Source organism: Camelus ferus, chromosome 18, assembly GCF_009834535.1.
Source record: "Camelus ferus isolate YT-003-E chromosome 18, BCGSAC_Cfer_1.0, whole genome shotgun sequence".
NCBI lineage: Eukaryota > Metazoa > Chordata > Mammalia > Artiodactyla > Camelidae > Camelus > Camelus ferus.
The window spans coordinates 12,818,540-12,844,664 of NC_045713.1; the positions used below are offsets into that span (position 1 = coordinate 12,818,540).

General features: G+C 49.5%; 1 protein-coding gene and 1 pseudogene across 13 annotated transcripts in view; both read left to right on the top strand.

Moving 5' to 3' along the window:
- TRRAP (transformation/transcription domain associated protein) overlaps positions 1–26,125 on the top strand; it is a 97,117-nt gene that overhangs the window by 69,177 nt on the left and 1,815 nt on the right. For 7 of the 13 annotated variants that reach the window (XM_032460051.1, XM_032460054.1, XM_032460058.1 and 4 more), the window contains 20 exons: positions 495–641; positions 1,837–1,956; positions 2,165–2,452; positions 2,602–2,739; positions 3,414–3,526; positions 3,954–4,089; positions 6,291–6,482; positions 8,651–8,879; positions 9,476–9,741; positions 10,323–10,423; positions 11,494–11,695; positions 12,897–13,061; positions 14,513–14,603; positions 15,809–16,008; positions 16,862–17,123; positions 19,843–20,068; positions 20,738–20,955; positions 21,941–22,125; positions 24,342–24,545; positions 24,632–24,826. In XM_032460051.1, the coding sequence (XP_032315942.1) occupies positions 495–641; positions 1,837–1,956; positions 2,165–2,452; positions 2,602–2,739; positions 3,414–3,526; positions 3,954–4,089; positions 6,291–6,482; positions 8,651–8,879; positions 9,476–9,741; positions 10,323–10,423; positions 11,494–11,695; positions 12,897–13,061; positions 14,513–14,603; positions 15,809–16,008; positions 16,862–17,123; positions 19,843–20,068; positions 20,738–20,955; positions 21,941–22,125; positions 24,342–24,545; positions 24,632–24,826 (3,678 nt within the window). The remainder of the gene's footprint in view (positions 1–494; positions 642–1,836; positions 1,957–2,164; positions 2,453–2,601; positions 2,740–3,413; positions 3,527–3,953; positions 4,090–6,290; positions 6,483–8,650; positions 8,880–9,475; positions 9,742–10,322; positions 10,424–11,493; positions 11,696–12,896; positions 13,062–14,512; positions 14,604–15,808; positions 16,009–16,861; positions 17,124–19,842; positions 20,069–20,737; positions 20,956–21,940; positions 22,126–24,341; positions 24,546–24,631; positions 24,827–26,125) is intronic. The other 6 variants (XM_032460064.1, XM_032460063.1, XM_032460055.1 and 3 more) reach the window with 3 other exon arrangements.
- LOC102514091 lies at positions 5,765–19,648 on the top strand (annotated as a pseudogene).

The window sequence follows — 26,125 nt, forward strand, 5'->3', positions numbered from 1 at the left end:
CTAGTCTGACGATTGGATTTTGACTCTGACTTCCCAGAAACTTCAGACAGAAATAAGACTTACTCTTTTTGGGGAATGACTTGTATAAAACACTGTGTCGCCAAGATTCTGTGTGTTGACCCCAACAATGTTCTTATGTGCAAGGCAGCCAGGCAGCTATATTGCATTTTGAGGAATGGCAGGCTGTAATTCCTAATAACTTTATTATTTTTACTGTTTAAAGTTGTACTTTCTAAAAAATTTTGCTCTCCATAACCCACATATGAAAGCAAAACGTTGACATTTTTACAGTGTCATGTAAGAAAGAAAGGGGTAGGGCTGGTGTAGTTTAATCTAGTTGTTTATTTTAGAATTTAGGATTTTTTAAGTAATTATAAATTTCCAGGAAACTAAATCTTACTTGCCAAAAATGTAAGGACTTTGTAAGAGTTACGGTTTTTGACTTTCTTTACGATGTGACCCTTTGTTTTTGCGTGTGTATTTTTGTTTTTTAGGATGTGGAGATAGATATTGAACTAGCTCCTGGAGATCAGACCAGCACACCCAAGACCAAAGAACTCTCTGAAAAGGACATTGGAAACCAGCTGCACATGTTAACCAACCGACACGACAAATTCCTTGACACCCTCCGCGAAGTGAAGGTCTGTGCAGATCTGGGGGGGTAGTTGTGGTCTCCCCTCCCCCCAGCATTCTGAACAGTCCATGAACCTGTGGGACTCCCCGTTCACGGCTCGAGATGCGCATTTCTGTCGGTGGGTCTGTGGTCACTGAGTGCTTTGGCCTCTGCTAAATTGACTTGGAGCCAAGAGGCACCTGACACCCTGACTGGGATGAAGGGAGCAGCCACATGTGCTCAGGCAGGCTCGTTCCTCACGGTCTTCTTCACGGGGCAGCCTGAGTAGCAGACAAAGAGTATTCTTCACTTTAGTGTTTCCACCCGTTTTCCTTGGTTTGTGCATTTGTCATAGAGACGTGATTCCCGTCTTGGGGCTGCTGTTGGGTAAAAGGCACAGCATAACCGTGGTGCGTGCGTCTCTGGCCCTGTCTCCATCTTGGGGTGCCAGGGCCCGCGGTGGGCTGGCGAGCATGTGCCCAAGCCCCTCTGCGCCAGCTGCTTGAGGCCGTGTAGGGAGGTGGGCATCCGGGAAGCAGCTAGAAACCTGGCTGTTGAGAAGCAGTGTCTGCAGCAGATTCTTGTCAAAAGCAACAAAGCTGTGGACAAAAATCAAATGCATCTGTGGACGTGGTAGGTCCTGGGGGCCCTCGTTCCCACCCCGTTCCCACCTCGGCCCACTCACAGGGTGTTCTGGGCCAGACTGGTCCAGTCACTTCCATCTCTGGTCCACTGTCAGGTGCAGAGACTCTGAACTGTCACGGTTCTTGATTTGTTCTCAGAATTATTCCTGTTGGCAAATCACGTAGCTCGTATGTGTGTTTCTCCTGTTTCCCCTACATATTTTCAGTAGCCTCTGCTTTGAAGGCACTTATATGCCTCTCGTCTGCATTTGTAGCACCAGCATCTTGTTCGTGCTTCTTGGACGTGGAGGAATCAGTAATAATAGGAAATGCCCTTGAAAGTTAAAAAACGTAGGCACATTGTTGGTGAGCCCCTCACCCACGCCCATGCTCAGCTGCTCAGCTCACCAGGGGTTCTGGTGCTCAGAATCTGTGTTTCACTTTGCCCTGACGTTTGTTTGGGTCAGTTTGGGAGCAGAGGGGCATCTATCTGGTGGAGTGTGGGACCGCAGTGTCCCCCGGCACAGACGTGAGAGGCACCTGCACGGCAGGAGTTTGAGTGCGCGTAGGCCCGGCTACACCAGTCTGTTCTCCCCGCAGACCGGAGCACTGCTCAGCGCCTTCGTCCAGCTGTGCCACATTTCTACCACCCTGGCAGAAAAGACGTGGGTCCAGCTTTTTCCCAGATTGTGGAAAATTCTGTCTGACAGGCAGCAGCATGTGAGTATATTTCATAAATCCTCTTTTGAAAACTGTAGTGTTTGCTTTTAATAAGTATTTGTGAGAAAAAGTGATCTTAAATTTCAAAGGATGAGGAAACTACTCTTACTTAAAAGTGAATTATCAGAAATAGCCCAGATGCCATGTGAGAGAGTAGACATGCTGATTTTTGAACAAGGACCCAAGTCACCGCGCTGCTTGGTTTCAGGCGCTGGCTGGGGAGATCAGTCCGTTCCTGTGCAGTGGCAGTCACCAGGTGCAGCGGGATTGTCAGCCCAGCGCCCTGAACTGCTTCGTGGAAGCCATGTCCCAGTGTGTCCCCCCCATTCCCATCCGACCCTGCGTCCTGAAGTACTTGGGAAAAACCCACAACCTCTGGTTCCGGTCCACGCTGATGCTAGAGCACCAGGCCTTTGAAAAAGGTCTGAGCCTGCAGATTAAGCCGAAGCAAACGACAGAGTTTTATGAGCAGGAGAGCATAACTCCACCTCAGCAGGTGAGGCCTCACTGCTTTTGTCGATCACGTCTTCCTTGTCAGTGACTTCGCGTTTTCGATTTCGTTGTAAATCGTGGTACCGTGAAGTTGCTTTGCTGGGAAGAATGGTTTTGTCACGGGCACTCAGATACCGGCGTCTGTGTCCTCAGGAGATCCTGGACTCCCTCGCCGAGCTGTACTCCTTGTTACAAGAGGAGGACATGTGGGCGGGTCTGTGGCAGAAGCGCTGCAGGTACTCGGAGACGGCAACCGCCATCGCCTACGAGCAGCACGGCTTCTTCGAGCAGGTAGCGCTGCCGGCGGCGGGGGCGGCCGCGGGAAGGCCGCTGCTGGCCGCGCTTTGCTGTCGCGTCCTCAAGTCAGGTCACACTCAAATAGAAGTTTGCTGTTTATTGGGAGCATTTATTTATCCTACACATAGAGGCTCTTTGATCGAGGTCTCAGTTTAAGAGAAATGTGCATATGTGACATGAACATTTTTAGAGCTCTGTCTTGAATCCCTTACTGTCAGCTGCTCACGTGAATGCTTTTTATTTGCAGTCCTTGGTCCTGAGGGAAGGGTAGGTAGGTTGTGTCTAGTGTAAGACTAACCTTGTACCGGTCCTTTTGCTGCAGTAGGGTCACTGTCACAGGTGCAGTCACCGCCCTGTGTGGGACACTGAGCACAGACACTCCAGCAGCAAAGGCACGGGCTGTGGCCCCTGCTTTCATTACCACCGAGGATGGAGAGTGAATGTGGGTCTGGGCAGAGTCTGCTCCTTCCCTTCTGTGCAGGGAACTGTGCACCTGCCTCCTCCCACTCTCCTGTGTTCTGAGTGAAGAATTTGGGGTGTCAGGTGACCTGAGAGAAGAGCATGAGACACTCCTAGGTCTGGGATCCGGCTTGTCCTCAGTCACTGGGCAGTGGTCATACAGAGGTTCTGGTTAAACAGCCGTGTGAAAGCATTATTAACTTTTTTAGGCACAAGAATCCTATGAAAAGGCAATGGATAAAGCCAAAAAAGAACATGAGAGGAGTAATGCATCTCCCGCTATTTTCCCAGAGTACCAGCTTTGGGAGGACCACTGGATTCGGTAAGCTGAACGTGATGTGTTCAAAGGTCAGCTAAGGGGACCAGTGAAAAGTCTCCAATGTACTCTCACGAGTATTTTTAAAAGGGATCTTTGCTACTTTCTTTATGGCCCCAAAGGAAAGAACAAACAAAAATCTGCGCATAGCTGTCAAGTCTTGAGTCACTGAGAGTGTGCTGGAGAAACAGTAAAACGAGCTCAGATTCCAGGGCTCTGAGCTCCCCGCTGTGGGCAGGGGGCGGGGGGGCTCTCACTGCCTCAGGGGAGTGGTTTCCTGGGGCACGTCAGCATCCCGCAGAAGCCTCCCTTCTTTGTGTGGGCAGCAGTTTCTTTTTCCTTCTGTGGATTGGAAGTGAATGGCTAGATCCTGTCTTCTGCCCTTTCTGAGTCTGTGTGGTAACTGAGTTGGTCCCGAATCCATGGTCTCTAGGTGCTCCAAGGAGTTGAACCAGTGGGAAGCCCTGACAGAATACGGCCAGTCCAAAGGTCACATCAACCCTTACCTCGTCCTGGAGTGTGCTTGGCGGGTGTCCAACTGGACCGCCATGAAGGAGGCCTTGGTGCAGGTGAGACGTTCCTCCTGCCTCCCAGGGACACATCCACTCTCAGGTTGTAGTCTCTGCAGCCACATGGGTCTCTTCGGCCAAAGTCATGAACCTCTGGAGATTTCCCTTCACTTGCAGCAAGCTGGGTGTTTTGGCAGATGAAAGATAGCCTCACTTTCTCTTTCTGGTTTATTTCACTTAGAATGACCATCTCCAGAGCCATCCACGTTGCTGCAAATGGCATTATTTTATTATTTTTATGGCTGAGTAGTATTCCACTGTATAAATATACCACACCTTCTTTATCTAATCATCTGTCGACGGACATTTAGGTTGTTTCCGTGTCTTGGCTATTGTGAATAATGCTGCTGTGAACATTGGGGTGCAGGTATCTTTTTGAATTAAGGTTTCCTCTGGATATATGCCCAGGGGTGGGATTGCTGGATCATAGACTTACCATATTTTTAGTCTTTTGAGGAGTCTCCATACTGTTTTCCACAGTGGCTGCACCAAACTGCATTCCACCGACAGTGTAGGAGGGTTCCCCTTTTCTCCACAGCCTCTCCAGCATTTATCATTTGTGGACTTCTGAATGATGGCCATTCTGACTAGTGTGAGGTGATACCTGATTATAGTTTTGATTTGCATCTCTGATAATTAGCAATATTGGACATTTTTTCATATGCCTATGGCTGTTTGTGTTCATTGGAGAATTGCTTGTTTAGTTCTTCTGCCCATTTTTTTGGTTTGGGTTGTTTGTTTTTTTCTTATTAAGTCATATGAGCTGGAAATTAAGCCCTTGTCAGTCTCATCTTTTGCAAATATTTTCTCCCTTTCTGTAGGTTGTCTTTTTGTTTTGCTTATGGTTTCCTTTGCTGTGCAAAAGTTTGTAAGTTTAATTAGGTCCCATTTGTTTATTTTTGCTTATATTTCTATTGCTTGGGTAGACTGCTCTAGGAGAACATTGCTGAGATGTATGTCAGATAATGTTTTGCCTGTGTTTTCTTCTAGGAGGTTTATTGTGTCTTGTCTTATGTTTAAGTCTTTGATCCATTTTGAGTTTATTTTTGTGTGTGGTGTGAGGGAGTGTGCTAACTTCATTGATTTCCATGCTTCTGTCCAGTTTTCCCAACACCATTTGCTGAAGAGACTGTCTTTATTCCATTGTATGTTCTTGCCTCCTTTGTCAAAGATTAATTGACCCAAAGTTTGTGGGTTCATTTCTGGGCTCTCTATTCTGTTCCATTGATCCATAAGTCTGTTTTTATACCAATACCAATACATGCTGTTTTGATTACTGTAACTCTGTAGTATTGTCTGAAGTCTGGGAGGGTTATTCCTCCAGCTTCATTCTTTTTCTTTAGTAATGCCTTAGCAATTCTGGGTCTTTTGTGATTCCATATAAATTTTAGTATGATTTGTTCTAGTTCTGTGAAAAATGTCCTGGGTAATTTGATAGGGATCGCATTAAATCTGTAGATTGCTTTGGGTAGTATGGCCATTTTGACAATATTAATTCTTCTAATCCAAGAACATGAGATATCTTTCCATTTCTTTCAGTCATCTTTAATTTTCTTAGTCAGCAATTTGTAGTTCTCCACATGTAAGTCTTTCACTTCTTTAGTCAGATTTATTCCTAAGTGTTTAATTTTTTTGGATGCAGTTTTAAAAGGGATTATTTCTTTACTTTCCTCTTCTGATGTTTCATTGTTAGTATAAAGAAATGCTACTGATTTCTGTATGTTGATCTTGTATGACAGTAAAATTTTTGAATGTTCACTCACATTTTTATAAACCTGAATTGCTGCTTTCTGTCTACTTCCTTATATAATATGGAACAAGTTAGGTCAGTTTCCCAGGATAACAATGTGACTTGGAGATGATTTAAAAGATGAGCACATATTTAATAATTTGAAAATTCACCTGCTGACTTTGTTGATCAGTTTCCCCCTTTTTGGAAATACCAGTGACCTTAAAGCAAGGAGCTTGTGGCATGCCTTTGTAGCTGGAGAGATTGGCCACTCACTGGGATTTGGAAAAGGAGAGTATCCCGAAGAAATCTAAATGCAAGCTTCTCAGAAAAAAATGTGTCTGTTTATAGCTTAATTTCTGTTTTTTGCTTTGTATAATCGGCTGCACAAAAATTGACTTCACTTTTTGACTGTCACCACTGAGACAGTGGTATACCTGTTGCTTCCTATGTAATGTTCTTTCACCACCAGGTAGAAGTGAGTTGTCCAAAGGAGATGGCTTGGAAGGTCAACATGTACCGTGGGTACCTGGCTATCTGCCACCCCGAGGAGCAGCAGCTCAGCTTCATCGAGCGCCTGGTGGAAATGGCCAGCAGCCTGGCCATCCGCGAGTGGCGGCGGCTGCCCCACGTGGTGTCCCACGTGCACACGCCTCTTCTTCAGGTGGGTACGGTGCCCTTGTGGGAGCACAGCCTCACGGGCCCGTCAGTGGAGCACCTCCTGTCCAGGCTTAGGTCTGTAAGCTGAGCAGGCCGGAAGAGAGGGAACTCCTTCCACTTGTCCTTTCCCATTTAAAATCGTCCTCAGAGAAAGGAAGGCTAGAGTCAAAATGGAGAGAACTGAAATGATGCTTCTCAGTTTGGGAGCTTCCATGGGATCTAAGCAACAGACCATTCTCAGAAGTGATTCTGACGATTTTCACTTTTGCTTTAGAAATGTTCTGTAATGCCCACCGCACAGCATCAGCGTGACGCCCCTGTCCAGCCCAGAAAGCCTCTCATCCTCTGAGGCTCTTACAGCTGCAGTTAGACTGTGCCTTGGCTTCTTCCCTTGTGTATCGTCTTCCCTGCTTCTGAGTTCGTTCAGCCACGCAAGCCATTCAGTGGCTCAAATCTAAAGGCCTACCCTCCCACGGCCCCTTGTGCACGCTGCCCCGCTCCACGGGACGTGTTTTCCCCCCGACCCAGCCCCTGCGTACACGCGCACACACTCCAGGGGCTCTGCCAGCTTTTTTCCTCTTACCTGGTACCTCACCTGGAGCAGCTTCCAGGGTTATTCAGTGAGTAAAACTGTAGGCTGATGTTGTAACAGAAGTTCAGGAAGGTCATACTTCCCCTGCTTTAAAGAATAGTTTTGAGACTTTAACTGGTAAATTCATTTTTATAGTTAGTGTATAAATAGGCTTTTTTAAGTTATGTAGTTGTTTATTAATATACTTAGATTATCTTGTCTTCTTCATAGTGAACCAGAAGTTCATTGAAGCAGTTAGTCTCTTACTTTGTTTCGATGCTTTTCATTTCTGTATCTGTTATTTGTGGCTTTTGCTCAAGGTGTGCACTAATGTTACTTTGCAGGTGTGTAACGTCTCTAATCTAGGTTACTAAAACAGTCTAAAGCTTTGTATTTAAAGAGGACTTTTTCCTTCATATCCTAAAAGTGCAAAGGTGGGTCGCATGTTGTAGCTATTAGGAAGAAAGTTACTACATTGAACATAGGAAAAAGGTGTCAATTCAAGAAATATTCATTATGAATGACTGAGTATTATTATGATTGAATGACTGAGTAGCATTGTGAATGAATAACAGTTATGAATAACTAAGTAGAAATTATTACATAGTTACATATTCAAAGCATGGAGTATAAAATGTAGTATTTCAGACAATCTTGATTCAAGTATTCTGGAAGTGATTAAAGGCACTTGCGTATCTGTTCCACTGCTTTGGTCATGGCTGATCCTCAGTAAATATCTTTGATTAGCTTGGTTATAAAGCTGACTGCATTTAGAGATGGTTCCCACCTCCCCGTTAAAGTCAAACAGAAGAGTACCGAGTACTGAACTTGGCGCTGTTTGAGACATTCACACAATTTAAAAACATATTCTGGCTCAATGGAGCATGTAGCTGGAGGGAGATGATGACACATCCATAAGAAGCAAAATTTAAAGGAAGAGGGAGTCTGTGACTCAGGGCCACACGGCAGCACAGGAAAGAAGCACAGGGTTTAGAGAAGGGAAAACCCCTGTGGGAGGGGAAGGTGGGACCTGACGGGTAGAGTTTGAATAGGCTCAGAGCTGTGGCCGGGGCATCCCGTAAGGAGGTGGAGCCGGCAGCACACTTGGGGTTTAAAGGGTGGTGAACTGGACAGATCTGTAGGGATGTGATGGAAGATGCATGTATCAGCCCCAGGAGTCATTAGAACTGTGTCCTAAGATGCTCACTATGGCTCTGAGGGTCACACGTTAATGGAAGGAAAGCTTGAAGGCCGAGGGTGAGGTTGTTCTGGTCTGACATTGATAGAGCCACACTTGGCTGGTGGCAAAGGGGGTGGAAAAGAGGGTTGTTGGGGTGAGGTGGGGCGGGCGGTGTATACACCTTTGCCCTCCCAGTCCCCGGCTTCACAGCACCTGCGGAGTTCAGGGGAGCCTGAGAGCGGCGTCTGAGGTGTGGGTAAGTCAGGTGTGGCATCCGAGGCATCTGAAGAAGCCCCATGCTTCCTGCAGTAACTGAGCCGTGGGGCTTCCCAGCAGTCAGGCTCCTGATGGACTCTGGCTGGTTCCCTCGCTCACCCTCACCCAGCGCTCACTGTCGGCTCTTCACACTGGTCCCCTGCAGGCAGCGCAGCAGATCATTGAACTTCAGGAAGCTGCACAGATAAACGCAGGCTTGCAGCCTAGCAACCTGGGGAGGAACAACAGCCTGCACGACATGAAGACGGTGGTGAAGACCTGGAGGAACCGGCTGCCTATCGTGTCGGACGACTTGTCCCACTGGAGCAGCGTCTTCATGTGGAGGCAGCATCATTACCAGGGTAAACCTACCTGGTCCGGCATGCATTCATCATGTAATTTTCCAGACACCCCACTGTTCTGGTTTCATGTCTTGGTTGTGTTTTGTTTTTTCCCTTTTACCAGATTTTCTATTTTTTGGCAGGTATGGTAGATGGTGGTTGGTATGACGAGGGTAAGGAGGAAGGGGGTGAAGGTGGGAGGAAGTCCCCGTCCCTGTTGCCTTTTTCCAGCCAGAACAGACTTGCTGGACACTGCCTGTTGCAGGGGGCGCAGGCCCATGGGGTCGGAGCTGTGGGTTGTGGCCCTCTGTGTTTTGAAGCCCCCCGAGGAAGAGCTGCTCTCAGGTGGCAGTGAGCGGCCTTCCCAGTTTCCCTGATCCTCGCTGCTCCTCCCCTAAACCTGTCAGGCGTCTGTTGAGAGCCACCTTCGTGTTTTAGTTAGCCAGGATGCTAGCGCTCAGCTTGGTAATTGGTGCTTCTTGTATCTTACTTTTGATGCAGAATACAGGGAAAAGTAATGAGGATTTATCACAGAGCTTCCCATTTTCATAAGCCATGTGTTTGTTTTTCATTTTTTACTTAAGCCTTAGTTGTGGAACACTTTGAACGGCATTTGACTTGGGCTGAGAACCCATTTCTTTGCTCTCTAGCTATTGTAACTGCGTATGAGAATAGTTCTCAGCATGATCCAAGCTCAAATAACGCTATGCTGGGGGTTCACGCATCGGCTTCAGCAATCATCCAGTATGGGAAAATCGCCCGCAAGCAGGGACTGGTCAATGTGGCTCTGGACATATTAAGTCGCATTCATACTATTCCAACCGTTCCCATCGTGGACTGCTTCCAGAAGATTCGGCAGCAAGTCAAGTGCTACCTCCAGCTGGCAGGTGTCATGGGGAAGAATGAGTGTATGCAGGTAGCGTGTCAGGGGACCCGGCGCCCGGCCGCGCCCCGAGGTCTGGGAGGAGGGGCAGGGCCGCATGGAGATTGCCAATGCCCCCTGGGGAGGAGGGCTGGGGCTGCACAGACACAGCCTGCGTCATGGGGAAGAGTCCTGCCCAAGCAGGGGAGGGACAGGAAGCCACTTGAGTATTTGGATTGCATTTGGTGGTCTCGCTTCTACCGTATACGTGGTTAATATTAAGGAAAGAAAACTTAAAACTGCGGGATTGTGAGGGTATCTCGTAGATTTTGGCCATGTTCAGAGGGATGTTAATAAAAACATTGAAACTGACTAAATACATAAAGCTTTGGAGAAAATGATACCCTTAAGGTGTCTAGAACTGAACTTGGCATTTAGTGATTCAGTTTAAATACTACTTAAGTAAATCGTCAGTCAGTCAGTAAGTATTCACGGTAGACAGATCTGTTGTCAGTTTAAAGTATATTTGTCAATGGCCTTTGGGACTTACTGCCTAGATCAATATTTTAATGAGGTTTTTATATTACTGTCTAGAAATTTCAAGACATTCTTTTCTGTTGTTTTTTTATAAACAGGGCCTTGAAGTTATTGAATCTACAAACTTAAAATATTTCACAAAAGAGATGACAGCTGAATTTTATGCACTGAAGGGAATGTTCTTGGCTCAGATCAACAAGTATGTATGTTGTGTAGGTGGAGGATAAGAGAAAAACTCATCAGATTATTTGAATAGTTATTTATAACTTGAAGCCAACATGAAGGTCAGGCTAGAAATTGGTATGATTTAGTGTTATCAGGGGTGGCATTTCAGACATTGTGCCTCTATGAAGACAGTACCTGGCAGCAGATTGACAAGCCCGTTTGATCTGTAGTGCTTAAAGCTTTTTAAAAGTGAAGTGCTTGAGGGGAAGGATATAGCTCGGTGGCAGAGCACATGCTTAGCATGCACAGGGTCCTGGGTTCAATCCAGTACCTCGATTAAAATAAATAAATAAAAGAAAAAAATGAGTTGCATGAACACTGAGTTGCTGATAACGTGTTCTTAGCATGCCACTTTGGAACAGAGTTGATTCCTTTTACGGAGATTATTCTTAGAGCTGGGGTCAGTCAGCTGTAAAACAGTGCGTTGGGTCCTCAAAAACTATAACCATAGACCTATCACGTGACCCAGCAATTGTGTTCTGAGGTTTTTACCCAAAAGAATCAAAAACGGGACTCAGGCAGGTACTTGCTCATGAATGTTCATGGCAGCACTGTTTCCTGTAGCCAAAATACTGAATTAACTGAAATGAACAGATGAACAAAACGTGGTATATACACACAGTGGGGTGTTATTCAGCGTAACAAGGAGTGAAGTACTGGCATGTAGTGCAGCGGGGGTGGACCTCAGAGACACTCTGCTAAACGGAAGAGTCCAGACCAAAACTCACATCATGTGTGAGTCTGCTAACGTGAAGTACGCAGAGTAGGGAAATCTGTAGAGACAAGAAGCGCGCTGGTGCCCGCAGGGGCTGGAGGTTGAGGGGGTGGAGAGTGACTACTTACTGGTTAAGGGTTTTCTTTGGGTAATGAAAATGTTCTGGACCACACCAAATGGTGTGGAATTACCAAATGCCATGGAATTACTCACTTTAAAACGGTTGGTTTTAAACCAAATGCCATGGAATTACTCACTTTAAAACGGTTGGTTTTATATGATGTGATGTCCACCTAAAAAACTCATGTTTCGGTTTTGTGTCCTCACAGGTCTGAGGAAGCAAACAAAGCCTTTTCTGCAGCTGTGCAGATGCATGACGTGCTGGTGAAGGCCTGGGCCATGTGGGGTGACTACCTGGAGAACATCTTTGTCAAGGAGCGGCAGCTGCATCTCGGAGTGTCTGCCATCACCTGTTACCTGCACGCCTGCCGGCATCAAAATGAGAGCAAATCTAGAAAATACTTAGCCAAGGTGAGACAGAGAATTAGCTTCGACCAAAGACCATCTGGAAGCCTTCAAGTCTGCATGGAAATTCAGCTACATACTAATCTGTGCTGGGTTCAAGGCGTTACTTCATGCCTTATCTGTCAGTTCCCTTCATTCCTCAGAGTATAGTCCATGGTTCTACTTTAAGGCTGAAAAGTTGAGGCCTGGATATACTTGGGGTCAGAGGACTTTGAAGCAGCAAAACTGAGCTTGAAGTCTGAGTCTTAGGACTCAAGGCCAGTGTTCTCTGTGGGATCTCACACTGGACACACATTCCTGTAGGCTGATGGGGGTCTGCAAGGAGAACTTACCTGCTAAGACACCCGTTAGAGTCTGGCCTCTCACCTGCGGGGACCATGCACACAGTCACGGAGCGGTCAGCCCTAGTCACAGGCGACACCGAATCGCACAATCTCCGCACACTTGCAGGGTGAGGTCTCAGTCCTCGGGGTCCTTGTCCATGGTGCCCCAGAGTAGCGCCGGGCACCAGGTCCCTACTGACATGTGCCAACAGGTGATCCCTCCCAGGAGACACATAAATGCAACCCAGAGGCGGTCCTTTCAGAAAACTTAAGAATTCTTAAGTTGTTGTGCTTTTGTCCATGAAAGGTTAGGATTTTTTAGATTCCTTGGTTTAATGTCAAAGTTCGACTTGAACATTAGCACCTAGTAGTTAAAGCAACTGTAGAAACAAACCAACTATAGTAACACTGACCCCCTCACGGTCTGAGTCCAGATTTGCTGACTTGTAGATGGAATTGTTTCAGACAGCTGCAGATGCCGGGCTGCCACCACGGGGCCTGCCTGGTGCTAGGGTGATGTTCACCTGGAATTTTTAGCTAAAGTCCATTTTGTTCTGCTGAGATGACAGTGTGAAGCAGCAGGCGGACGGGCCCTTGGTGTCACCTGTTGCCTCCTTGAGGTCACACTGGCCACCACTAGCCAGGTGATGGGATCAGTTAGTAATTGGCTTTAAAGCTAAATCTAGATGAAAACTGTATTTACATTTTCATTTTAATTTGTAAGATTTATATCTAAATTTAGCGGTGCTTTTGGACTTTTTGCAGATCTTTTCCCACGGTGCCAGTAAAGCTACTCTTATACAGAATTTTAATGTTGGGGAGAAGTCACTTGGTGAGAGCCTGTGAATTTTTATTCAACTCTAAAGCTTTCCCTTCCATCTTAGGTGCTGTGGCTCCTGAGTTTTGATGATGACAAGAATACCCTGGCAGATGCTGTGGACAAGTACTGCATTGGCGTGCCACCCATCCAGTGGCTGGCCTGGATCCCACAGCTGCTCACCTGTCTGGTCGGCTCCGAGGGGAAGCTGCTTTTGAACCTCATTAGCCAGGTGGGAATACCAAGACATCTTTGGTCACAAAAAAATTAGTCTTCATTCCACATCCTTTTTTTCCAGAGAGAAATTGTGCATGCTCAGAGTTTTGAAACTGAGTCAGGGAGATGGGAAGATGTAGACAATTAGAGGTCACTTGATGTAAAGCACAGTTAAAAGCAATTGAAGAGTGTCAGGGTTGGAGTGAAATAATCTGCTGGAGCATTGCAGTATTAAACTGGCAGTGGCTTTCCTTGAACATGTTGCCACATAAGATACAAGTAAAAATGAACATCCTCTTAAAATGCAAGCTGACTGGTGAGTACTCAGAGCTACTCACGTGGGTGTGTATCCAGTTGATACTTCATGGCTGACTTCCCATCGTGTGCCCTGCAGGGCTTCCCTTCGGAATAAAACTCACCCCAAACTGTGGTGTTTGCTGCCCTTGGTACAGTTGTTCAGCTGCTGCTGTTAGACACTGAAAGTTGTGTGCACCTGGGGTGGGCTTGGGGATTTGGACAGACTAGGGCGCTAGGTCCCGTAGGACCATGGTTACAGAATGGGTCCAGATTGGCCCTCTCCTGTGGAAAGACCGGGAGGTGGAGGAAGGGGCTGAGCAGGAGAGACTGGGATACAGTTCCGTCTGGGATCGAGTGCCTTTGTAAAATCAGAGAGTCGTAACTTTTCAGGAATGAACAGCATTGTCACCAGACACGTAGGAACATGCTCCTCATCGTTCTGTTTTTTACATGTCGCACATCATCTACGCTGTACCCAGAAGTGGTTTTATTTTTAACTTGAGGGCCTGCAGCTCTGTTCCTGGGTAGCGGCATTTTCTTGGACCTTATCTGTCAAGACGGAGATTCCATCTACTTGGTATTGTCATTCGTTGAGCATCTCATAACAGACACTAGCCAGCCACCCTGCCGCCTGTGGCAGAGCTGGGTATGTCTGCTCAGCCCTCCTGAGGGAGCCGTGTAACCGTAATTTGGTAAAACTGGCGTTTCTTACCTTAAAGAGAAAATTTTCAGTCACCTCCTTGCTGCAGTTAAGCAGAGTAAAGTTACTAATGAGCTTAGTTGTCAGAATCAGCTCACGATTCCTGGTGAATAAAGACTGATATCATTTTGTGTTTTCCTGTCATTTGCCTTCAGTGAGATGCAAGAACTTTTCGTATTTTGTCTTCCTCATATTAACTGAATTAAGTGAAAGTGTGGTTTCTCTGTGATTAAGAGTCCTGGAGCAGAACTGGCGAAATCCCCATGTTGGTCCTTGTCAGGTCTTTTAAAGCTGAATTAGATGTCTGACTTGCTGTTTAATGGCCTCCTGTGTATCCGGTATCTGCTCCCTTGGCCCAAGTGCAGGCCAGCGGCCCACTTAGGATTGACGCCAGTTGTTTTCGATACAGATTCTCTCTGTCCAGCAGCACAGTGATAAGTGGTGGTCCTCACTTCTCTGTCTCTGAGCAGGTCGGACGAGTGTATCCCCAGGCCGTCTACTTCCCCATCCGGACCCTGTACCTGACCCTGAAGATAGAGCAGCGGGAACGCTACAAGAGCGGTACGTCCCCGCGGGCGCGGGGCTGGGTCCCGGGCGGACAGGCTCCTGCCTGCGGCGCACTCCCAGGACGGGGGCCGGTCTCGCCTTTAGCCACTGAGGGGACGCTGGGGCTGGGAGACAAACCCTGACCTCCCGGTGGGGTTCATGGTTCTCCTTCACCACGATGTGCTGAGTGTTGATTTACCTAAGAGATTTGATGCATAAGTAGGAAAAGTGTATGAAATTTTTAGGTACAGATAATGGTGAAGCATAACTTGCCTCGATAGTTAGAAATGAGTCCTGGTAAACAGTATAAATGTCAGTTACTGTGTTGTAAAGAATGTCTTCATCTGTCAGGAGAATCCACATAGAAATCAATCTTACCAAATGTAAAAATTTACTCAGAAGTTTTTAATCCATATTGAATAGCCCTAGGATGTAAAGAAATAACTCATTTAACGGTTTCAGTTACCCACTCAGCGTGGTGCTTTGTAAACAATTAAAGCACTGTTTGCTTCACCACGCTCTTAATCCGTAGACAGTCACGCTGCAGGCCAGAGTCGTTCTTGGAAGGTGACTCCATCCCCCGGGCAGTGGCGGCCTTGCCGCTCCTGTGCGGGGTTGGGTTAGCACTGCACAGCACGTCAGCTCCGACCTCCTGGGTCCAGGACTGAGGCAGATCGTGTTTTGGTCACTTGAAAGTTAACGATTTTTATTCTAAGTGACCTGAAGCTAGAAAAATGGGCAACAGGTATTCAACATACCTCTTATGTATTTTTTCAAAAATGTCCTTTTCCACGTGGGTTTGGCTTTCCTAGATGAAAACGTGGAGAGTGACTTGTTAACTACTTGTGGATCCTCGGAGCTGTAGTGTAAAGAATGTATTGTGACATATTTTGCCAGACATTTAAAAAGTGAACGTTCAGATTCAGGTGAAGTCAGAGAGCGAGCTTGGTGAACACGGTGCCCTCGCCCGCACCCCCAGTTCCTGTGCTGTTGAACTTGCCCGCTCTCAGCACATGTGCTTTCTGGGGCCCGGTTGTAGACAGCCATGCTCCCCATAGCGCCCCACCCCGTTAGATCCACGTGGCCCCCGGGGAAGCGGTCCCGTGACGTGTCGCACACCGGCAGGAACCAGTGTTCCTTTGGCCGGTGGGTCCTTAGAGCACCGACTCTCCCATCGGTCAGTTTGGCGCTGACATTGGCGTTGTGTGTGTTGCTCTCAGATTCTGGACAGCAGCAGCCAAGTTCAGTGGGTAACCAGTCCCATTCTGCATCAGATCCAGGGCCCATAAGAGCAACAGCCCCCATGTGGCGCTGCAGCCGAATCATGCACATGCAGCGGGAACTGCACCCGACCCTGCTGTCTTCCCTGGAAGGCATCGTCGATCAGATGGTCTGGTTCAGAGAAAACTGGCACGAGGAGGTACTGGATACGATCTCGGGAGTGCTGGCTTCCTGCGGAGGGACGTGTCGTTCTGTGTGCATCTGTGGCTGTATTTGCTCTCGATTAGCTGCCTGGTCATTTACGTGTGTCGCAGAATTGAGCGGTGGGGCAGCAGGGACTTGCGTAACTCTGCACGCTGGTGCAGCCTCGAATACTTGCAGCAGAAGACGTCAAAGGAAGGAGATGAAGTTGAGAAAGCCATTTCTGGCCTTAAGATGTTCACTTTGTTCAGTTGTCTGAGCTTCGTCACTTAATACCACCACTGACCAGGCAGCAGTGGTGGCTGTGGGCCCGGACAGCTCCCTGGCTGCCAGTCTCTGGGGCTGGGAGCCGCTTCCGGTGACCTTTCAGCGGCTAGGCCAGCTCCATGGCGTTGGTGTGAGCTGTTGCCAAAATACTCCGCCTTGGTTGCCCAGAGTTTCAGCCAGTTGGCCACAAGCCCCCCAGTTAGTGCCGTGTTACTTTGAGTGCACACGCGCGGCAGTAGCACTGAAGCTGTGGCGGCTTCCTCGCTTAATCAGCAGAAGAGTGTGTGTACGACCCAAAAAATGGGATTTGAGGTTTTTTGGTTTGGGTTTTGGGGTTTTTGTTTGTTTGTTTGTTTTTGTTTTGAACTGTTCAGGACAGTTGCTCCTCATTGCAAACACAGCTCACAATGTGGGCGTCCAGGCGTCCCCTGGTCTGCACACTCTGATGACAGCACCTGGTGGGCGCCAGGTGCCACAGAGAGCTTTGGTGGTGGTGGGGACGTGCTGGACAGCTGCGTTTGGCTGGTTGGTTGCTCAGATCGAGAGCTCTGTTTTGTGAGTTGCCTTGGTCCCTTTTCCCCTAGGTTCTCAGGCAGCTCCAGCAGGGCCTGGCAAAGTGCTACTCTGTTGCATTTGAGAAAAGCGGAGCAGTGTCCGATGCCAAAATTACCCCCCACACCCTCAACTTCGTCAAGAAGCTGGTGAGCACATTCGGGGTGGGCCTGGAGAATGTGTCCAACGTCTCCACCATGTTCTCCAGTGCAGCCTCTGAGTCCCTGGCCCGGCGGGCACAGGCCACTGCGCAGGACCCTGTCTTCCAGAAGCTGAAGGGCCAGTTCACAACTGGTGAGTCCTGCTTTGCTCTTCCTAATCCAGGGGCGCTTCCACTCACATTTCTCCTTCATCTTTAACATCTGAGCTTAGTGTATTCATTTGTTTTCGTGAGCACTGTGTGGGTGAGCTGTTACACTGTGTTTAAAATACAGGCTCAAATCACAAGGAAGCAGCAACGCTCCCCGCCTGGGACCGCAGGTCCTTCCCCAGGTGTGGGAGCCAGAGCACGGGGCTGCACGTCGGGGTGGGCACAGGCTTCAGGGCAGCCTGCTCTTGCTTCTCTGTCCTGCCTCCTGCTTGGTTTAATGGGAGAACTCAACAGTGTAGGGTGAGGCGGTAAGACTCAAAGGTGCAGGACTCCAGGTGACGAAGGTCAAACTTGTAGTGCATTCTGGTGGCAGAATCTGTCCCTGGGGACATGACCTGTCCCTAGATCAGGCTCACGCATCTTCCTAGGCCCACAGGAGCTCGAATTGCGGCTCCACCTCTTTCTGTGTGATCTGTGGTAAGTGGCCTGGTCTCCCTCAGCCTAAGTCCTCGTCTGTCTTGGGGACCTCGTCCCCCTGGTGCACACACAGGCACGGCCACATCCCCTGGAGCTCCTGCTCATGCGGTCTGTCATCCTCTGAGAAAGAAAGGGTCTGAGATGAAAGTTTTATGGGAGCCATCGTATTTTATTTAAAAGAAGTGATACTCAGTGTTTCTTTATTGTAAAACGTCCAGATCATTAAATCAAATGTAGTCTGAAACAGAGAATTAGAAGTGGGGCGAATCATCTGGATTTTGATGTGAAAAAAAAAAAAATGACGAAAACTAAAACTTAAAAGAAGACAGCTGTGAGGCTCTGATCCACCTCAAACTGCAGCAAGTTTCAGGTATAAATCAAGAGCTGGCCGTCCCCTCTGGCCGTCAGTTCTCTGGGACCCTGGTATCAGAGGAGAAGAGCTGCACCTCCTTGTCCAGCGGTGCTGCGTGCGCTGGCTGCCAGCCAGAAGTCTGTGAGGACGGGAGGAAAGTTCACAGCAGTACCTCGAATTTGTCCCAGAAAAGGGAGACTGACCTGCATGCAAACACTTGTACACGAGTGTTACAGCCCCAGACTGGAGTCTAGCCACATTCCCCTCTAAGGAGAGCAGGTAGACAGAGGGCGGTGCTTCCATTCTCGTGTAAAGCAAATAAAGAGGAGTTAACTGTCGCACACACAGCAAGTTGGGTGAACCTGAACGAAACTATGCTGAGTGCAGAAAGCCCATCTCAGGATTCCTGCTGTGTGGCTCTCATTTATGAAACACATATGAAATGGCATAATAGTCAAGACGGAGAACAGATGAGTGGTGGCCGGGCCCCGGGGCTGGGAGGAGGTGGGCGTGGCTCTGGGAGGCAGCGGGCGTCTCGCTGATGGACAATGAGCATCCCGGTCACGGGGCTGGTTGTGCAGCATCCCCACGTGACGCCCACAGAGGCACAGGTGCACACATAGTGCTCCTAACTGGCGAGTCTGCATCAGCCCTGCGGGTTGTGCCAAGGCCAGTCTCTTAGTGTCAGGAAGGGGTGTATGGCTCTCTCCGTACAATCTTTTGCACTCCTATGAATCTGTATTTGTTTCAAAATTAAAGTTAATCCAAAAAAACGAACAGAAACTCACTACATCAAGATCAGCCGTGAGCTTGGGAGCACTGTCCTGGTCCAGAGCTGTGTGAAGCTGCCTGCGTCTGGCTGGGTGGCCCCTGCCTCCCCTCGTGTTGGTGTGTGGCGGCCTCTCCTGCCACCTGCTCCAGTGACATCATGCCAGAGTTAAAGGGAGACCAGAGAAATGCCACAGGAAAAAAATAAAAGTTCATGGACTGTCATAAAACTGATGACAGCTGCATACGGTTAAGTCTGTGCATGGGTGTGACGATTAGAATTGCTGGACTAGCGTGTGCTGTGCTGCGTGTCCGTGCCTGCGACCTCATTTAATCCTCGGGGTCGGAGTCGGGGTCTCCCGGCTCCGGTACAGGCATGGCCAAGTCGAAGAACCGCACCACACACCACCAGTCCCGAAAATGGCACAGAAATGGCATCAAAAAACCCCGATCACAACGATACGAATCTCTTAAGGGGGTGGACCCCAGGTTCCTGAGGAACATGCGCTTTGCCAAGAAGCACAACAAGAAGGGCCTGAAGAAGATGCAGGCCAACAACACCAAGGCCATGAGTGCATGTGCTGAGGCTGTCGAGGCTTAAAAGCCAAGGAGGTCAAGCCCAAGATCCCAAAGGGCAGCAGCCTCAAGCTCAGTCGACTTGCCTACATTGCTCACCCCAAGCTCGGGAAACGTGCTCGTGCCCTCATTGCCAAGGGTCTCAGGCTCTGTCAGCCAAAGGCCAAGGATAAGGCTCAGACCAAGGCCGCAGCTGCAGCTCTGGCTCCGGCTCAGTCTCCCAAAGGCACCCAGGCCCCCACAAAGGCTCCAGAGTAGAGCCTTTCATCTATTGATGAGAGGATATAAGGACTAGTGTGACCCCTGGGCAGCTGTCTGCGTGGGGCTCACGTCTACTTGTGCTGTTTGTACAAATTAACCTGAGGCAGGATCTGTCAGTCAAAAAAAAAAAAATCCTCGGGGTCGGTGCTCCAGACCAGATATAGAATATGCCTGTGTCCCAGCGGGGAGGCACTTGAGCAGCAGTTCTGTAGTGAGTTAGAAACCATCCAGATGACTAAAAGTGTTTCTAATTATCTTTTATTTTGAAGATTTTGACTTCAGTGTTCCAGGGTCCATGAAGCTTCATAACCTTATTTCTAAATTGAAGAAATGGATCAAAATCCTGGAGGCCAAAACCAAGCAGCTTCCAAAATTCTTCCTCATAGAAGAAAAGTGCCGGTTTTTGAGCAATTTCTCAGCGCAGACCGCTGAGGTGGAAATTCCTGGGGAGTTTCTGATGCCGAAGCCGACACACTACTACATCAAGATCGCCAGGTGAGTGAGCCTCCCGCCGGCACTCTGCAGTCGGGCTATACCCGCCCTCATCTCTCCTTTCCCCGGAAATGGGAGAGGGCCCAGGGTGGCCCAGGGTTTGAGGCCCCTGGAAGAGTCTGGTCTAACCGGAGGGCAGGGTGCAGCATCACATTTGAGTCAGGTTTGTGTTTGTGTTTATGTTCTCTCAAAAGAACCCTTTTTGAGCCCCGTGGAACTTGACAAAGTATAAAGTTTCCCAGTTTTCTGTAAACTCTTCAAGCCCAGTAGTCACAACAGGGTCAGACAGTTGTCAGATTCACTAGAACGTGTCCTGTCTCACTCACGATGTAAAGAGCCGTGAAGCGGCGGCCCTCGACATTAAGGCGTTTCATCCCTTCCCTCCGAATCCGCCTGTGTCCCGTGGCCCGCCCTCCTCCTGCCTTCTGCTCGCTCCTTGGGGCACCTGCCCCTGCTGTGCGGGGTGGGGGCCGTCTCCGCTCCCTCCTCCTGCGCCCCCTTTGCCTGGCGTCCCCTCCCACGCAGATTGGTCGCACTCACACCTGCCACGTGAGGCACAGTCTGCTGGGGCCACAGTCTGTCTCCACGACAGTTCTGACCGCGTTCCTGTCAAGCCCCATTTTCTTCTCGGAGACTCAGGGCCGATGTTTTACTGTCCGCCTGTCCCGGTAGGTTCATGCCCCGGGTGGAGATTGTGCAGAAGCACAACACGGCGGCCAGGAGGCTGTACATCCGCGGCCACAACGGCAAGATCTACCCGTACCTGGTCATGAACGACGCCTGCCTGACGGAGTCGCGGCGGGAGGAGCGCGTGCTGCAGCTGCTCCGCCTGCTGAACCCCTGTTTGGAAAAAAGAAAGGAAACCACCAAGAGGCACTTATTTTTCACAGGTACCAGCCCAGCGCCGCAGGGTGCACGGCGGCACCCGTCAGCCTGCAGAGGTTCGAGTCTGCCGTCCATGCCGGCAGCCGCGGCCCCGGGCGGCTCTGGGCCTGGAGGCCCCGCAGTGCTGGGCCCCCACACGGGCCCTGCTCCTGGAGGGGGGCCGCTCGGGGCCTTCAGGCTTCTCGCTGCAGGACGGGGGTGCCGCAGAGTGTCTGCTGGGAGAAGGAGGCACCGTGCCTGTGTGCACCAGCATCCCTCCCCGGAGGGGAGAGCGTTGTTGACACACACAGCAGCAATCCCGGGCCCAGAGGCCTGCTGGGTGCGTGTTGTCTGGTCCCGTGTGGGGCTTTGTGCTGACAGCCAAGGTGTGTTCCAGCCCATTTTGACCCAGAATCTCTTAAGTTCAATATCCCCAAAATAAGTAGATTACAAAAACAAGAAGTCTATAGAAAGCTGAGTGCGTTCTAACGTGCATGTAACGAGATCTACAGTGCTGATCCCAGTGTGGTTACTGCTTCCAAAGAAGCAAACTCCTGGTCAGCACCAAGTGGTAGTCCCCATGTCCCCTGGAGTCCTTCTGGAATTTCTTTATGGATTGACGCCACGGCAACAGGCCACTAGCCATGGTGTAACTGACGTTGGACTGAGGTAACTCCTTGTCCATCTGAAGTCCGCGGCGTGTGTGTGCACACCAGGGTGCGGGTGGTTCTGTGGCCTGGAGGCAGGCCGTAGACAGGTTCATACCTGCTGCTGCCTGCTTGGCACCAGTGCACTCAGCAGAGTATTTCTCCTTTGAAATCACCTTACATGGTATTTCTGTTCACCTGTGTCTTAAACACGGGCGACGGGCAGCTCCGGCTGCACCCCAGCAGACAGAGCTCCGTGTGCTCACTGAGTCAGCTCTTCCCCGAGCACGCTGCTCCCAGCATGTCCCCGAGGGTCACGTCAAGCGCTGAGTCATGATGACTCACTCTTCCCCTCTCTCCCCAGTTCCACGCGTTGTGGCTGTGTCCCCGCAGATGCGCCTGGTGGAGGACAACCCGTCCTCTCTCTCCCTGGTGGAGATCTACAAGCAGCGCTGTGCCAAGAAGGGCATCGAGCACGACAACCCCATCTCCCGCTACTACGACCGGCTGGCCACTGTGCAGGCGCGCGGCACGCAAGCCAGCCACCAGGTGCCGGGGCGGGCCGGGCCAGAGCTCCCAGGACAGGGGGCGCGTGGAGAAGGAGGGGTCGGGTACACGTCTTGTGTGGACCTGTGTTCTCATTTCTCTCGGATGTACGTGCAGGAGTGGTATCGCTGGGGCATCTGGTAACTCTTAGGTTTAACACCTTGATGAACTGCCAGACTGTTTCCAAAGTGACTGCAGTGTCTGAGGGCTCTGATTTCTCCACGTCCTTGCCAGCACTTGAGAGTTGTCTGTCTTTCTATTACAGCCATCCTAGTGGATGTGAAGTGGTAGCTCATTCTGGCTGAGAAGTAATGATACTGAGGATCTTTTCATGTGCTAATCGGCTGTTTGCATATTTTCTTCGGAGAAAAGTCTGTTCAGATCCTTTGCTCATTTTTAAATTGAGTGATTTGTCCTTTGTTGACCCTGAGAATTCTTTCTATGTCTCGGGTCCAGGTGACCTGACACCGGTGCCTTCACTTCTGTTGCTGTGGGCCGGCTGCTGTCCTGCTTCTTCGCGTGCCTCGTGATCTTTTGTGGAAAACTGGATGTTTTGGATAATGTGTCCGTTCTAGAAATCAGATCTTTCCTTCCAAGTTTTGTTGGTGTTTCTGTTTGTTTAGTGACTTTCCTGGACTAATTCTGTCCAGGAAGCCATTGTGGAATATCCAGAACCAAACTCCCCGGCTCTCCTGGAGGACCTGACAGCTCCCTCACACAAGTGCAGCCGCTGGCATCTCTGCTCAGCCCAGGGGCCAGCTGGTGATTTGACAGAGTTTCTTAAATGCCTAGAACCACTGAGCCTTCCACCTTCGAGAGCCTGTGTGTGTGTGCACACGCGCGCGTGTGCATGTGTGTGTATCTGTGTTTGTGTGCGTGTACATGGAGGTAACTTAAAACCCTGCCTTGGCCCTCACTCCCTGCTTGTGCAGAATCTGTCACCCAGGAGTAGCATAGGGCCTCTGAGGTTTCCTGTGGGCGTGAGGCTGGCCTTCTGGGTTCCCAAGAACGTGGCAGAGCTTCTCAGAGCCCCCACGTCGTCTCCTTCCCCAGCTTGTCTCTGGTTGGCCATCCTCCTGTGAGTGCCAGCTGATGCCCCAGCCTCAGGCACCCACGATGCCCTGACTGCGTGAACTCTGAGTCCATTCAGGATGAGCTCTGAGAAAACGGAAGCCGCCACACAGTCAGCAGTGACAGTTCCCTGGGGTCCCCACGCCCATTCCGCCCACTCCAGGGCTGTTGGCTGCAAGTTTTCACAGCTGCCGTGGTTGAGAGGCTGTTGGTTTCACGGCCACCGCAGAACTGAGGAGAGGGGATGGGGCTCGGACAACTAAATGGCCACCAAGCTCACTGTTCTCACCAAGATTCAGCCTTTTTTCCTTGAATAAAAGTTACTCAGATTGTTGCAAGCCTTTAATTTCCACAGTTATGGGAAAGTGTATTTTGATGATTTTTGCCAGCGTTCTTAGTGCTTTGGTGGAGCAGCAAATTCTGGAGGTCCTCACTCTGATGAGGAAATGAACAAACTGAATGTGTGCTTGGTGGCCTGCGTGGTTCTGGGTCCCCAGTGGCCTGCGTGGTTCCGGGTCCCCGGCGGCCCACGTGGTTCCAGTTTCCTGGCGGCCTGCATTCTAGTGGTTGTTCAGAGCACACGGGTGCGACTTAGCCCAGAGGAGACCCATGTGCCTTTACCAGTTGATCTAACAGGAGCTAAATAAACCTGATAAACTCTTTTTATTGAAACCATTTCTAACTATGTGATGTTTGAAATAGTCTTGTGAGTCTTCTAGTCTGGAATTCAGTGTAACATCCAGTCTAATTTTAGACTAACCCCTTCAGTTTACAAACCTTTTGTTTAATAGTCTTAGTTTTGAAGTTTCTAGGCATTTCTCTGTCCTTTTTGTTAGTCGGCCTGCTGTATTCTGTAGTTGGCAAGTTACGGTGTTCAGTACCTACCCGAATTCTTGGTAAGGCTGACAGTCTCACACATGCAGCTGAGACTTTCATCCAGACCGCTCTGCTGCTCTGGGCACGAGATATGGAGCCTGGAGGGTAACAGACCAATCTCGTGCATCCCCGCCATTAGTCAGAGACACCACGTGTGTATTTGTCAACAAAATTCGCCCTACTGGCCCCTCTACAGAAGGAAATTAACAATTCTAGAGTTTTCTTTTTGAGTGAGTTAGATGGAAGAGTTATGGAGTGACACATCCTTTCAGGTACTTCGAGACATCCTCAAGGAGGTCCAGAGTAACATGGTGCCGCGCAGCATGCTGAAGGAGTGGGCTCTGCACACTTTCCCCAACGCCACGGACTACTGGACCTTCCGGAAGATGTTCACCATCCAGCTCGCGCTGATCGGCTTTGCCGAGTTTGTCTTGCATCTCAATAGACTCAACCCCGAGATGCTGCAGATCGCTCAGGTAACTGGACGGGAACAGCCAGGCCCTGCTCTGGACATCCACCGTCTGCTGTTTAAGTTTCTAAAGCATCTCCTTCTGAAACGTAGGACACCGGCAAGCTGAACGTGGCCTACTTTCGATTTGATATAAATGATGCAACTGGAGACTTGGACGCCAACCGCCCGGTCCCTTTCCGCCTCACACCCAACATCTCTGAGTTCCTGACCACCGTCGGCGTCTCCGGCCCGTTGACAGCGTCCATGATCGCCGTTGCCCGGTGCTTCGCCCAGCCGAACTTCAAGGTGAGCTGGGGGTCGTCTTGTGAGGAGCGCAGCCTGGGTTCTCAGCACGCTGTGGGCTGGGACAGAAGAGCTGGTTGTTGCTGTGCAGTTACAGTTTGCTCACTTGGGAAAGAGGTTTATTTACGGTGCTCTCCGTCCATCTGTGTTGAGGGTCCTGGGGAGCCCAGTTTATAAAAAGTGACCTGGGGCAGGGGTATAGTGTATGGTTCAAGTGGCAGAGCGTGTGCTTAGCATACACGAGGTCTTGGGTTCAATCCCCAGTACCTCCTCCAAAATAGAAACAAACCTAATTGCTCCCCCCACAAAATAAATAAATAATTTTAAAAATAGTATCACTTGTATTAAAAAAGGAAAAATACGCACACACACACACGTATATGTGCGTGTGCGTGTGTGTATATAGGAAAAGCAATCCAGGAGCCTCTGCTGGATGGTTTCCCAGCTGTTACCGTGCACATCGGTTTTGCTTGCTCTGTTTCACAGCCTCCTTCCATTTCTCATTCTGCAAACTTCCTGCCGTGAAAGGCAGAAGCGTTCTGTGTAGGGTGATGCCCGTCTTACTGGGCTGCAGTGACGGGGCCTACACGGACGCGCCGTGAGTCACGCAGTGGCACGTGATGGGAGCGGCCAGGCCCTTGGCCACACCAGGGCATGTAACAGCTCTGCGCCTGGCTCTGCACTGGGATGACTGGCAGGGATTCAGAGCTAGTTCATTGTGACCCTGAGCCTGTCTCTCCACAGCTGGGACTGAGCACAGTTTACTTTTTTTTTCTTTTAACTTCTGAGACCAGCTACACTGTTTTTTTGGATTTTTTGTTTGCTGTTTTCCCAAATAAGCCATTTGTGTCCAGAGAAGACTTCAGACACCAATTGCTTTCCAGACCATTTACTCAGAACAGGTTTTTAATTATTGAATAGCCTCTTAGCTGCAGACAAGGGCCTCATGCTCTTTTTGACACTGGGTCGCGCATACCGTCGGTGTGGGATGCTGTTCTGGGACGTGATGAACAGTTACAAACATGAGCGAAAGCAGAGCCTTTCAGTTTCTTCTCGAGCAAGGAGTCTGCTCCGATCAGTGAACAGCAGTGCACTGTTATCCACTCGGCTTAAGGCTTGAATACGAAGTTCTCGTTTACGTAGAGATGTTCCACTTTTGGAAACAATTTTAGGATAATTCCTAGAGCAGCATTTAACTGAAAACTTTGAAAAGAATGGAGAAAGCTGTCCGTGTTTGAGACCTGTCGCAGCTTGGAGTAACCCTGGGCGTTACCCTGCACAGCCTGTGCGGGTGTAGACGGG